This window comes from Nipponia nippon, unplaced genomic scaffold, assembly GCF_047370975.1.
Source record: "Nipponia nippon isolate SJK-2023a ecotype South Korea unplaced genomic scaffold, ASM4737097v1 scaffold_45, whole genome shotgun sequence".
NCBI classification, from domain to species: domain Eukaryota; kingdom Metazoa; phylum Chordata; class Aves; order Pelecaniformes; family Threskiornithidae; genus Nipponia; species Nipponia nippon.
This window is the reverse complement of record NW_028262364.1, coordinates 647,659-661,301: the sequence shown is the minus strand read 5'-3', so window position 1 is coordinate 661,301 and position 13,643 is coordinate 647,659. Positions and strand designations below refer to the sequence as shown.

The window sequence follows — 13,643 nt, the reverse complement described above, 5'->3', positions numbered from 1 at the left end:
GTCCACAGAGGGAAGGACACCACAACGAAAGAGGCTGGGCTGCAGCAGAACTTCCATGACACAAAGGACGAAAACAAAGTCACTCCGAGTGGAGTGCCACCGTGAAGAGAGCGCCAGGGAGAGTCGAGATGTGGTGCCCTTTGGCTGTAGCAGAGTTGCTGCAGGGCGTCCCTTGGCTTGCACTGAGGAGGGAAGGGTGCAGCAGATCCCCCCTAGAATGGCGTGGGTAGGCCAAAGGGGATCAGAAGGCAACAAGGAGGTGGGAGGGAGAGGAGAGAGCAGAAGGAGAGGAAGGCAGACATGGGCTGTGCTTCCAGGCTGATCCCTTCAAGCAGCTGCATGTGCTTCTACACACTTGCACACTCACGCTTGCATGTAGATACATACGCACATTGTCCTGTACAAGCACACAGACATACACAGGCACGTCTGCACAGACAGATGCCCATACACACACGTGCGCACTGACACCACACACACACTTACTTGCTCACCTGCAAAACTGTGCGTGTACACAACCACATGCACAGACACACACAGAAATGCACTTGTTCACACACACCCCGGCAGACACTCACTCTCACTTGTGCATTTGCAAATGAACATACAAATGCAAGCACCCAGGCACAAATACACCCACAGGCACAGCCAGATGCATATGCACATGAGGAAGCACAGCCCCTCCCCACACGCTGAAAACCACCGGCCACCTCTCTGCCTCTGTGCCCCTGACAACTTTCCACAAGTCCTTGAAAGCCCAGTGCTAAGAAGGTAAATCAGGCACCAGCCATCCATGGTGGATTTCATGACAGCAGAGGGCGTTGGGGCTTTTGGGGGTTGGACAGAAGTAGTTCAATCGACTTAAGATAAATACCCTCTCTTCAAAAGCCAAACCAATATTAAGTAGCAGGTGGCATCAGGAGAAGACTTCAAACTGCCTGAGCCAAGCCCTGGCATCCGTCAGTTAACCTGGCTCATTAGAGCTCATGGAGCAGCACTGCTGAGAAGTCTGTCTCCTCATCTGCTTTTAGCACTGGAGCAGCCTCCAGAGCCACAGGAGTCCTGGCAGGAGGGTGTGCCCAGCACTGCACAGGCACCAGGAGGACAAGCCTGGTGCCCTGAGAGCCTCCCAGAAGGACTGGCATTTTCCAAGGGTCCTCACCTGGCCTGGAAAGCTCCCGTTCAGCTCCCCCCACCTGTGACCTGCCTCCCTTGGAAGGAGTCCAGCTCCTGGCTGTGCTCTTCTGCAAGCGCAGCATCAGGAAGCAAGGTGCCAGCCAGATGGGCTTGGTAGAAAGCTTCTCAGAAAGCAGCTGCAGCATTGCTTAGGCTAAAGCAGCTGCTGCTGTTGTTAGCCACCAGGCAGCCATCATAGATGTGTACCGTGTGTGGAAAAAGCATGGGCATGTGTCAGGATTTTCCATCGTTGGCTGGTGAGCTCAGCAGTTGCTGCTGTGATGGACCATTACCCCTTGTCCTCTCACCACAGGCCCTGGTAAAAAGTCTTTCTCCGTCTTTCTTAGAAGCTGCCTTTCCATATTGAAAGACCACAATGAGGTCTCCCTGGAGCCTTCTCTTCAGCCTCTCTGGCTGAACTATCCCAACTCTCTCAGCCTTTCTTCACAGGAGAGGTGTTCCAGCCTTCGGCTCTTTTTTGTGGTCAACCCCTGGAGGACCCACTTTAAGAGGTCCATGTCTGTCTTTATTGGGAAGCCCTGAACTGGATGCAGTACTCCCGGTGGGGTGTCATGAGAGCAGAGGAGAGGGGCAGAATCAGCTCCCTTGACTTGCTAGCCACGCGTCTTTTGATGTAGCTCAGGATGTAGCTCAGGGTTTCTGGGCCGCAAGCACGCATTACTGACTCACATCCCATTTTTCAACCACTGGTACCCCCAAGCCCTTCTCTGCAGGGCTGCTCTCAATCAATTCATCCCCCAGTCTGTATTGATATTGGAGATTGCCTCAAACCAAGTGCAGGACCTTGCACTTGATCTTGTTGAACTTCACGAGGTTCATGTGGGCCCAGTCCTCAAGGCTGTCCAAGTCCCTCTGGATGGCATCCATTTCCTCAAGAGTACCAACTGCACCTCTCAGCTTGGTGTCACCTGCAAACTGTCTAAGATATAAATGAAGATATCCAATACTCTTGGTGCCAGTACGGACAGGACAGTGGGTAATGGTTTGTCCTGCTTTTGGCTGGGATAGAGTTAATTTTCTTCCTAGTCGCTGTATAGTGCTGTGTTTTGGATTTAGGAAGAGAATAATGTTGATAACACACAGATGTGTTAGTTGTTGCTAAGTAGTGCTTACACTGGTCAAGGCCTTTGGAGCTTCCCATGCTCTGCCAGGTGCACAAGAAGCTGGGAGGGAGCACAGGCAGGACAGCTGGCCCAGACTGGCCAAAGGGCTATTCCATACCATAGGAGGTCATGCTCAGTACATAAGCTGGGGGAGTTGAGTGGAGGGGAGTGACGGCTGCTCAGGGATGTGCTGGGCATCAGTCGATGGGTGGTGAGCAATTGCATTGTGATTCAGTTACTCTGGATGCTGTTGTTGTTGTTGTGGTTGTTGTTATTATTATTATTGTTACTTCTCCTATTATATTTTTACTTTTTTTTATTTTGATTATTAAAGTGTTCTTATCTCAACCTACGAGTTTTCTCATTTTTACTCTTCAGATTTTCTCCCCCATCCCACTGGGGGAGGGAGCTAGTGTCTGTGTGGTGCTCAGTTGCTGGCTAGGGTTAAACCATGACACAGTTTTAAACTAGAAGAGGGTAGATTTAGGTTGGACAGAAGGAAGAAATTTTTTACAATAAGGGTGGTAAGACACTGGAACGGATTGCCCAGAGAAGTTGTGGATGCCCCATCATTGGAAGTGCTCAAGGTCAGGTTGGATGGGGCTTTGAGCAGCCTGGTCTGTTGGAGGCAGAGGTTATAGGTGAGACAGCTGGGAAGGCAGGGGATGCCTGGTGGCCAGTGGCTGAAGGTGAGTCAGCAGTGTGCCCTTGGGGCAAGGCAGACCAACTGCACTCTGCGACCTCTTAGCAAAAGTGCAGCCAGCAGACGCAGGGAAGTGATCCTTCTCCTCTCTTGATTCACTCATGAGACCGTGCCTGGGGTCCTGTGTTCAGTTTGGGGCTCCTTGGTACGGAGGAAAGGTACTGACATGTGGGAGTGAGTCCAGTGGCAGCCTCCAGGGCAGTCGCGGGGCTCCAGATGCAATTTGGAAGCTGGGAAATTCTACTTAGCTAGTAGCAACTCCATTGATTTCTAACCTTTTTTTGACCCTGAATATTCTCAAGTACTGGAATGCACTGTCCACAGATGTTGTGCAGGCTCCGGCCTTGGAAATTTTCAAGCCTTGACAGGCACAGCGCTGGCCAGCCTGATGTAACGAGACCTGCTCTGAGCAGGGACTTGGAATGGGGGATCTCAGCTTCCCTCCTTTTCACTATGGCTTCTGTGGTTGTTCTGCACATGGCTTTGGAGAGGAAATGGGCAATGCAGGAGGCGGGGGCTGCTTGGGCAATGGTTCCTTGCTGCTGCTCTTAGCTTGATGGCTTTCTCTCCTGCACATTGCTTCTTCAGGTATTGCTGCAGGCCTGTCTCCTAGAACAGCTGTTCCAGGATGTGTCCCTCAGAGGTCAGAGTTCAAAGTAAGATGAAAAACATCAACAACATGCCATCTGGCAAGAGTCGTTCCTGGAATTGCATGATTCTAACAATTTTGGACCATAGTCAGAACCACCCTGTGCACCCTCCAGCTGGTGCGTGGCTGTGTGCTGGGATGTGGAGGACGTGCTCTCCCCAGTGCACTCTGTCCATCCTTGGAGCCCTCCTCATTCCCTCCCTCATGGACTTCCCCCAGCTCTGCCTCATTTCTTCTGCAGTGGTACCACGCTGTACAGCTCTATCCAAGATCTCAGTGGGGGAGCAGACCACCAGGCAGAGGTGGTCAACAGGCCCTGCCGGGAGAAGAGCTGGCCTTGGGGAAAGCTGCTTCATGCCTGGGGGAAGGCCAGGCACCAGCGAGCAGCCGTGGGGGCTTGGGCACTGGCTGCTGTCCTTGGGGTGCCCTGTGTGGTGGGAGCTGGGGGTGTGTGAGGGAGGCACGAGGGCCCTGCTGTGTGGCCTGAGCAGGCAGAGTTCCACATCAAAGTGGGAGTTGCCTTAGCCCTGCCCATCGGTGTTATTGCTGGGCTGTGCAGGGAACTGTTTGGGGCGGGGCGGGTGGAGCGGTGACATCTCCTTGCTACCCTTGCTCTGAGACCAAGGGGCCGTATCTGAGCAGGGACGCCAGAATGCAGGGCCTGATGGCCACTTGCTGTGGAGGAGCTGAGGATGTCTTCCTCAGCTGCAAGAGACAGGGACGGGAAGGGACCCACTACCCTGTGTTCGCTTGTTCCCTCACCTTATCCCCCGACAACCAAGGCAATACCTTTCTTCCTTGGCAACTCAAGACAATGTCCACCAATAAGAGGAATATGTGGAGGCAGAGGCTGTGATGCAGAAAACTTCAATGCCTCTGAAGAGGGAAATGAGTTCCCTTAGAGAGGAAGCTGGTGGTGGTGGGAGATCACTGGCCGCTGCCGAAAGTCTGTGCCCATCACCCACAGTGGAGATCCCACAGGGCATCCATCTGTGTGCCCCATGGAGGGAGAGGGGTCAGAAGAAGAACTGAAGAACAGAAGAACAGAAGAGAGGAAAGAGATGGGAGAGAGTGGAAGGCAAGGAAGTTACTCCTTGTTTTCAGAGAGGCCCAGCTGCACCTCCTCTGGAAGGGCAGCACTGCATGCTCAGCTTCTCCAAAATCAATGGCCAGGAGCTCTGTCCTCAGTCCAGAATCTAGGCCTGCATTCCTGGGGTCCTTGTCTGGATTGTCACCAGTGGCTTTAGCAGGGGGGGCACCTTCTGCCACAGTAGCGGCTGGAAATGCCAGACAGGTCACAGCACCCAGAGGTGATGGGCACTCCCTGAGAGCTGAGGATGCTGCCAACAGCAGCGGAGGTGGAGGATCCCACAACGGTGTTCTGTGGGAAGGAGCTGAGGATGGGTCCGGGCAGGGTCACCACCACAGCAGGAGGCTCAATGACGACGGTGGAGTTCTGGCACTGCCTGACACAGGGCTCATTGCAGCTGTTGGCCAGCGGGGTCGGGCCACAGGGCTGGCAGGGCAGGCACTGGTCGTAGCAGGACATGTCTGGAGGGTGGAGGTGCACCTGGGAGAGAGGGCAGAGAGGGATCAGAGCACAGGCACATGTGAGGAGCAGTCTGCCAGGAGTCCATCTCCCTACCACGAGCATTTCAAAGGCGCCTGCTGAGCCAGGAGGTAGAAACGAAGCAGTGACGCAGAAGGGTTTCTGGGCCTCACCCAGGCATGGTCAAAGTGTCACTAGGCCCAATGAGGCTGCTGCCTGCTTCTTCAATTAAGACCTCACTCAGCCAATCACTCTCGGAGTCAGACCTTCACCTGTCTTTAACCCCTCATGACAACCTAGCATAGGATGGGGGACCACACATCTGCAGGAAGAGAAGAGGAGATGGGGCAAGAGCTTCAGACTCACCTGGTTCCTGAGGAGAAAGAGGTGACAGAAGGGGATGAGGGAGCGAGGAGCTGGGCTGGCTTTTATGGTGGCCCTGACCTGCCCCAGGCCCACACACAGCTTCCACGGAAGTGGCAATTTTCCAAGGTGCTCATGACGAACGGAAAACATCCCGGCTAATGACATGGGCTGGGTGGTTGTTTTCCAGGATGCTCCCTTTTCATTTCCTGGCTAATGCCATACTCGTTGCCTCACAGAGGCTTCTTCTGAGTGCTGGTCTTGAGAGGCCCCAGGTTTTCTGGGGCAGGAATGTGTCAGTGCCAGCAGAAGATGCAGCTCAAGTCCTGGATGGATCCAATGCAAGGAAGTGATGTTGGCCTGGGGCAAACTGGTGGGGTTGCCTGGGGTCACATTGACAGGAAGGGGCCCAGCTGCTCCCAGCCCTACAATCCTTGGCTGGTCACCCAAGGGCTTCCCTGGCTGAGGATGTGCCCTGTCTTTCTCTTTCCCTCCCTCCCTCCCAACTTGCTCCACTCTTCACTTGTAACCACCTTCCCAGCCAGGTGGGCTGCACTGCTTGCTTCCAATTCTCTTCCTCCTAAAGCTCTCCAAATGCGTTCTGAATATCTCCAAGGAGGGAGAAGCCACAACCTCTCTGAGCAATGCATGCCAGTGCTCAGTCACCCTAACCAGTAAAAAAAGTGTTTCCTGAAGTTTCAGACACAGGCTCCTGGGCTTCAGCCAGTGCTCATCGCCTGTGGTCCTGTCACTGGGCACCAGGGAAGCCACAGAGGTGTCTTCTGGGAGAATCTGCTCAAAGCTTGCCCCGTGTCTGACAGAGCCAATGCCAGCTGGCTCCAAGATGGACCCGCCGCTGGCCAAGGCTGAGCCAATCAGCAATGTTGCTAGTGCCTCTGGGATAACATCTTTCAGACAGGGGAAAAAACCTGCTGTGCAACAGCAGCTGGAGGAGAGGAGTGAGAATATGTGAGCGAAGCAACTCTGCAGACACCAAGGTCAGTGAAGAAGGAGGGGGAGGAGGTCCTCCAGGAGCTGGGGCAGAGATTCCCCTGCAGTCTGTGGTGAAGTCCATGGAGAGGCAGGTTGTTCCCCTGCAGCACACGGAGGATAACGGTGGAGCAGATATCCACCTACAGCCTGTGGAGGGCTGTAGGATATCCACCTACAGCCTGTGGAGGACCCCACGCTGGAGCAGGTGGATGGGGCTGAAGGAGGCTGTGACCCCCTGGAGAGCCCGTGCTGGAGCAGGCTTCTCATACGTCCTCTGACCCTGTAAAGAGGAGTCCACGCTGGAGCAGGTTTGCTGGCAGGACTTGTGATCCCATGGGGGACCCAAGCTGGCAGTCTGTTCCTCAAGGACTGCATCCCCTGGAAAGGACCCACGCTGGAGCATTTCGTGAAGAACTGCAGCCCCTGGAAAGGACTTACGTTGGAGAAGTTCGTGGAGGACTGTCTCCCATGGGAGGGACCTCACAGTGAAGCAGGGGAAGAGCATGAGGAGGAAGGAGTGGCAGAGAGGAAGCGTTATGAACTGACTGCAACCGCCATTTCCCATCCCCCTGTGCTTCTTGGGGGAAGGAGGCAGAGAAAATTGGGAGTGAAGTTAAGGCCAGGAAGAAGGGAGGGGTGGGGGGAAGGTGTTTTAATATTTGGTTTGATTTCTCATTATCCTACTCTGATTTGATTGGTAATAAAGTAAATTAATTTCCCCAGGTCGAGTCTCTTTTGCCCCTGACAGTAATTGCTGAGTGGTCTCTCCCTGTCCGTATCTCGACCCACGAGCCGTTTGTTATATTTTCTCTCCCCTGTCCAGCTGAGGGAGGGGAGTGACAGAGCGGCTTGGTGGGCGTCCGGCATCCAGCCAGGGTCACCCAACCACACCCTCCCTTCCGGTGTTTATACATGTTGATAAGATCCCCCCTGAGACCTCTCTTCTCTGTGCTGAACAGACCCAGCTCTCGCAGCCTTTCCTCCTAGCAGAGATGCTCCCCTTCATTCATCATCTTTGTGCCCCTTCACTGGGTTCTCTCCACTACTTCCATAGCTGCCTTGTACTGGGGAGTCTAGAACTGGAACCAGTAGTCCAGGAGTGGCCTCACCAGTGCCCAGGAGACGGGAACAATCATCTTCCTCCCCCTTCTGGCAACACTCCTCCCCATGCAGCCCACAACACTGCTGGCTTTCTTTGAGGCGAGGGCACATTGCTGGCTCATTGTCAGCTTGGTGTCCAGCAGGACGAGCCAGGTCTTTTTCTGCAAAGCGGCTTTAAAGAGCTGGGCAGTCCCCAGCACATCCTGATGCATGGGCTTGTTCCTCCTCAGGTGCAGGACTTGGCCCTTCTGCTTGTTGAAGGGCAGGAGGTTCCTGTCAGCGCATTTCTCCACCTCTTGAGGTCCCTCTGGATGGCAGCCTGATCCTCTGCTCAGCATGGGGCTTCTGGTAAAGCAGGGATGGGCTCTGTGGAAAAAAATTATCTGGTGCCTGCAAAGCAGCTGGAGCAGCTACAGGTGTTGCCATTACCCAGGGAAGGCATGAGGGCTGGTACAGTCTACTCTTGGGATGATGAATGGAGGGACATTCTCCAGAAACCACGTTTGATGGCCTACAAGAAAGCTAACGTCTACACAGCTGCTCTTCGGAAGCACTTGGTGCACAAGAAGCAGAGTAGTCAGGAAGAGAGGAAAATAACTCCTGCTTTTCCAATGGAAAACAAGACAGAGGTGGAGACGTCCCTGGAGACTCCTGAGGACTCCAGCCGTGTTGTTCAGGAAGTGCGTGATTGTGTGCATCCATGGTACTGGAAGAATGTGCAAGTGCTCCAAGGTCAACTAGGGCAGCACAAGCATATTTCTTCTTGGGAAAACCAGAGACGCTTTGTGTACAGAGGAGGTGGCATGAAGGGGTCCAGCCTGCTTGATTTAGTCCAATGTATCCTTCAGTCTTGCAGCCCATCTAGCCTGAGAACACCTAGAGGCTGGAATGTTTTTCTGGCAACCTGTGATGAATGTGCCATCTTCTGTCCCGGGACAACAACCAGTTATCTGGGAACAACTACAAGGGACTGAGGAGGGCTGAGAAGCATCCCACACACCACCTAATAAGAGGAAGATCCCCCAAACCCACTGGCGCACCCTGAAATGTTTACTGTTGAAACAAAAACATTCATCGAATTATGGAATCATATGACGGTTTAGGTTGGAAGGGACCTTTAAAAGGTCATCTAGTCCACCCTCACCCCCCACCATGGGGTGGTTAGATTCCTCAAATCTTGAGACTTTACTGTCTGTAGGGTCCATGTCAACAACATGTTGGGGCAGGCTGGGCTGGGCTGAGCTTCAAGAGCACACACTCAGCCTTGCCCTTGGGTTGTAAGTTTTCCTTACAGAACACATTTCTGAAAAGCGCTAAAAGCGGTGCTGGTCTGGGTCTTTGGAAACATATTTTGCGTAGCTGTGGTCATGGGGAAACCTCCATCTTCATATTTGACCAAACGCATCAGCATCTGACCATTCTGTCCTCGATTGTTAGAATAGAGTTTTGAAATCTGTTCAGAAGGTAATCCCTTGTTACGGTGATGTGGTGTCCATAGGCCATGGAGGGGGGGAGATGCTGCAGTTGTTTCCTCTGGAAAGCAATATCCGTAGCATTGTGTTTTAAACAGGCTATGGTGCTTTCAGGAAAGAGAGCACCATTGGGAAGATAACCCCAGGAGTCAAAAAGGGGATGAGGGAGCGAGGAGATGGGCTGGCTTTTATGGTGGCCCTGACCTGCCCCAGGCCCACACGTAGCTTCTACGGAAGTGGCAATTTTCTAGAGGTGCTCATGACGAACGGAAAACATCCCGGCTAATGACATGGGCTGGGTGGTTGTTTTCCAGGATGCTCCCTTTTCATTTCCTGGCTAATGCCATACTCCTGCCAGCCTTTGGCAACATAGTCTTCTGAGCCTCCGTGCCCAGCACAGCTCCACCCAAGAGCAAGAGGAGCACTCTTCCCCAAGAGCTTGTGGGAATGCTGACCTCCCTGGGGACTCCCACGTGCCCACGGTTCCTCTCTGGAGGACAGCAGTTGTCAGGATTGCTGTTCACATGACGTGCTGCAGGGCCAAGCGGGTAGTTCTGACAGAGGCGCAGCAAGGCAAGGACTGATGGCCGTTGGCTGTGGAGTAAGGAGGGATGTCTTCCTCAGCTTCAAGAGGCAGTGCCTCTTTCAGAGGACTCGCTGCAGTGTGTCCCACCCTCCAATGCCTCTAGGAGTGAGGAAGGGTCCCCCTGTGTCCCCTCCTAATTTCCCCCCAAAGCAATGGCTTTCTCCCTCAGCAGTCAGTATGCAGATGGAAAGACAATCCACGGGACAAAGATGGGATTTGCAGCGATTCTTTAATGAGTGTAAAGAGGGAAATGAGGTCAGTGCAAGTGGAGGCCACCAGTGCGGGGAGGAGCAGGAGAAGCCAAGAATCTGTTGCCCTTTTCCTGTGGCAGAGTTCCCACAGGGCATCTGTCGATGTGCCCGGCAAAGGGAGACAGGCAGGCAGGTCATTCAAGGCTGGTTTCTGGGGTCCTCGCAGCAGGCTTTGAGGGGAGCACAGGACAACAAAGAGAAGAGAGCAAAAGGGTGAGTGGAAGAGAGGAAAGGTAGACATTGGCCATGTTTTCCGAGAGCCCAGGCTGGTCCCTTCCAGTCTGCCCTTGCACGGCAAGCCAGAGATGGTCAGCTGCTCTTCAAACAACGGCACAAACTTTGATCGTCTGTCCAGCATCATGCTCTGAGTTCCTGGAGGTCCTTATCCGAGGCCGTTGCAAGCACTTTTAGCAGGGGGGGCATCTGCTGCCACAGTAGCGACTGGTAATGCAGGAGAGGTCACAGCAGCCAGAGGTGATGGGCACTCCCTGAGAGCTGAGGATGCTGCCAGCAGCAGCGGAGGTGGAGGATCCCACAACGGTGTTCTGTGGGAAGGAGCTGAGGATGGGTCCGGGCAAGGTCACCACCACGGGGGAGGGCTGGATGACGACGGTGGAGTTCTGGCACTGCCTGACACAGGGCTCATTGCAGCTGTTGGCCAGCGGGGTCGGGCCACAGGGCCGGCATGGCAGGCACTGGTCGCAGCAGGACATGTCTTGGGGTCCGAGGTGCACCTGGGGGAGAGGGCAGGGAGGAAGCAAAACATGGGGATGTGTGAGGAACATCTTGTCACCACACCATGAGGAAGCCAAAGAATACGCAGGGCTGGGAGGTGAAGGCTGTGCAGAGATGGATGAGGGCTTCTTGGCCTCAAAACAGCCACCAGGTGTTATGCAGCAGTAGCTGCATAGTAGCCTAGCCCCTTCCTCCAGAAGCCACCTCAGTACAGTCCCAGCTTCCCTCCATATCTAACCTTCCCCCCACTTCCCGTGACAAGTAGCCTCAAAATCTGGCATGGAATAAAGCTGGCATCAGCTGAGTGGTCCACTGAAGTGAGACCTCCTTTTCGAGAAAGTGGAGAAGGAGAAAGGTCTTCAGACTCACCTGACTCCCAAGGAGAAGAAGGCAAGAGAAGTGGATGAGAGAGTGAGGAGCTGGGCTGCCTTTTATCATGGACCTTTACTGCCCCAGGCTGCCAGAGGCAGCCCTTGCAGCGGTCATTATTTTCTGACAAGCTCATCTTGAATGCAAAGCATCCCAGCTAATGCGATGGGCTGTGTTTTGGCTTCCTGAATTGCTGTCTTTTCGTTTCCTGCTTTATGCCAGGCACATTCCCCAGGGAAGGCACCTTTTGCGTGGCAGGATGAGAGGCCCAAGCATTTCCGGAGCAAAAGACATCAGCGTGGGCAGAGGACTCAGCTCACCTGCTGGAGGAGTCCAGCAAAGGACACTCAAGATGAACTAAACAGCTGGCTTAGACAACACGCATGCATACAAACACACGTACATCTAGACCTGTAGTCATCTAGAGTTAATTGAGAAGACTCAAGGCAGACTGGCAGAGGTTGTTCACACTGTCCAGGGCCACCTCACAAGAGTTGGACTTGACAGAGATATCTTCTGTGTGTCCTGTGTCCAAGGGTTCAGCGTGGCTGAGGGAAGACGGATCTGTGCTTGTTGAGAGTGGGAGACGCAGCTGAGCTTGAGCCCAGTCACCCACACAAAAGCCCTTTCCCTGCTCTGTTTCTGTCCCTGAGTTCCGTGGACACGGGTATGGGCTTTAGCCATGGGATGGAGGTGCTTGTAGGCTCTGGTGGGACAGCCTGTGGGTTCGCTTCTGATTGCATGATGGAGGAAGCCATGCACACGTGAGCAGCTATGCAGGCCCTGCTGTGCGGTTATGCTAGCTCGGGAGGAAGTTCAGAGGCCACCATTGGTCAATTGCAGGATGAGTGTCTCCAGAAAGATGATTTGTCCCGTTTACTGTGCACGTCTGCTTTGGGATGGGATAATTCCCCTGTGTGAGCGGATGTCTCGTCTCTGACTGTGGGAAGAGTCTGCAGAGTCTGTCAGAGTGAGTCCAGAGGAGGGCCATGAAAATCATCAGAGGTTGAGAACACCTCTCCTATGAGGAAAGGATGAGAGGGGTGGGGTTGTTCAGCCTGGAGAGGAGAAGGCTCTGGGGACACTTGGGGCTTATAAGAAAGAGAGAGAAAGATGTTTTACTAGGGCCTGCAGTGGCAGGACAAGGGGCAATGGTTTTAAACTGAAAGAGGGTAGATTTAGATTGGACATAGGGAAGAAATTTTTGATGATGTGGGCGGTGAGACACTGGAAGAGGTTGCCCAGAGACATTGTGGATGCCCCGTCATAGGAAGTGTTCAAGGTCTGGCTAGATAGGTCTTTGTGCAAGCTGATCAAGTGAGAGATGTCCCTGCCCATGGCAGGGGGGGTTGGACTAGATGGTCTTTCAAGGTCCCTTCCGACCCAAACCATTCTATGATTCTATGAATTATTCTGGTAACAAAGAATGCTCTGTGAGGACCTTCCCTCCAGGGCAGTGAGTTTGGGCTGAAAGAGCCTCTACACGAGGACGTCTTTGGAATCTGAGTTGGTCCCACAGGGCTGGAAGGACATATGGAGACAAGAGACCCTGATCCATTTCACTCATAACCCCTTAATTACTTATATTTACTAAAGCCGAGATGCAAAGCATGGCACCAAAGTCAGAAGAGAATCCCTCTTTCTTGAGAGCTCATTTGCGCAGCGGGCATGGCAGGAGCAGGGTGTGGCAGCACTCAGCAGCTTTGGCTTCTGTCCCCAGAGGAGCTGCTTGGAAGGCTGAGCCCATCTGCAGACACAGGCACAGTCAACCCCCTTACGATCATGTACACGCAGATCTTCACACATGTTTACACACACGCATACTCCTGCACATGTATATTTGCATACGGATACATGTGCACGCTTATGTACAGAGACGTACACACATAGAAGCACATATCCACACACCCCTATGCCCACACACTTACGTGTATACAGACCAATGCCACACACACATCCACGCTCACCTGCATGAAGGCACGTGCATGTGAGAAAACATGTCAAGTGACATTTCCACCGGTCAAATGGGATGAGATTTAGAGGTAAAAGATGCCTCTTCCCACAGAATGGCAGCCAATTCCTGAGCACAAACTCTCTGGGGAGACCAATAAAGCAGTCAAGTGCTCTGCACCTGCCTGCAGCTCTCTTGGGAAGTGCACCCAGCACCCTCATCCCTGTTGATCTTCACGTTCTCCTGCATGCTCTGTATCAGAGCAATTTGCTCTCCCTCAGAAGTACACCCTTTCACTGTCCCCATTTCTGTGCTGACAGCCCGCAGCTCCCACATGCTTAGCTCCAATTTCCAGCCTCAACGCATTCAGCAGCATGGGCGACTTTTCCCTGCTACTCCTGCCCATGCCTGCTGGCCATGGCCTCTCCATTGGGTGGTGGAGGGGAGAGGAAGGAGGAGTAGCAGCTATGGGCCATTCCAGAGGCTCTTCCCTGCTTTACCACGCCTGCCATTCTGCCAAGGAAATCATCTCCCAGAGCCCCACACCCCCTCCCTGCCATGCCAGAGCAGCTCCAGCCCTTCCTCAAGAGCTCATGGCGCTGCTGACCCCTCAGGGCCTCC

The 13,643-nt window shown here is 53.6% G+C and overlaps 1 protein-coding gene and 1 pseudogene across 1 annotated transcript; both read right to left on the bottom strand.

Moving 5' to 3' along the window:
- Positions 1 to 4,895: 4,895 nt before the first annotated feature.
- On the bottom strand, positions 4,896 to 5,201 carry LOC148052645 (feather keratin Cos2-3 pseudogene; annotated as a pseudogene).
- Positions 5,202 to 10,374: 5,173 nt separating this feature from the next.
- LOC148052644 (feather keratin Cos1-1/Cos1-3/Cos2-1-like) lies at positions 10,375 to 11,140 on the bottom strand. Its single transcript, XM_087778655.1, has 2 exons — positions 11,072 to 11,140; positions 10,375 to 10,701 (listed from the first exon to the last, which is right to left on the bottom strand). The coding sequence occupies exons 1-2, from the start codon at positions 11,138 to 11,140 to the stop codon at positions 10,375 to 10,377; spliced, it is 396 nt and encodes a 131-aa protein (XP_087634781.1).
- Positions 11,141 to 13,643: the final 2,503 nt, after the last annotated feature.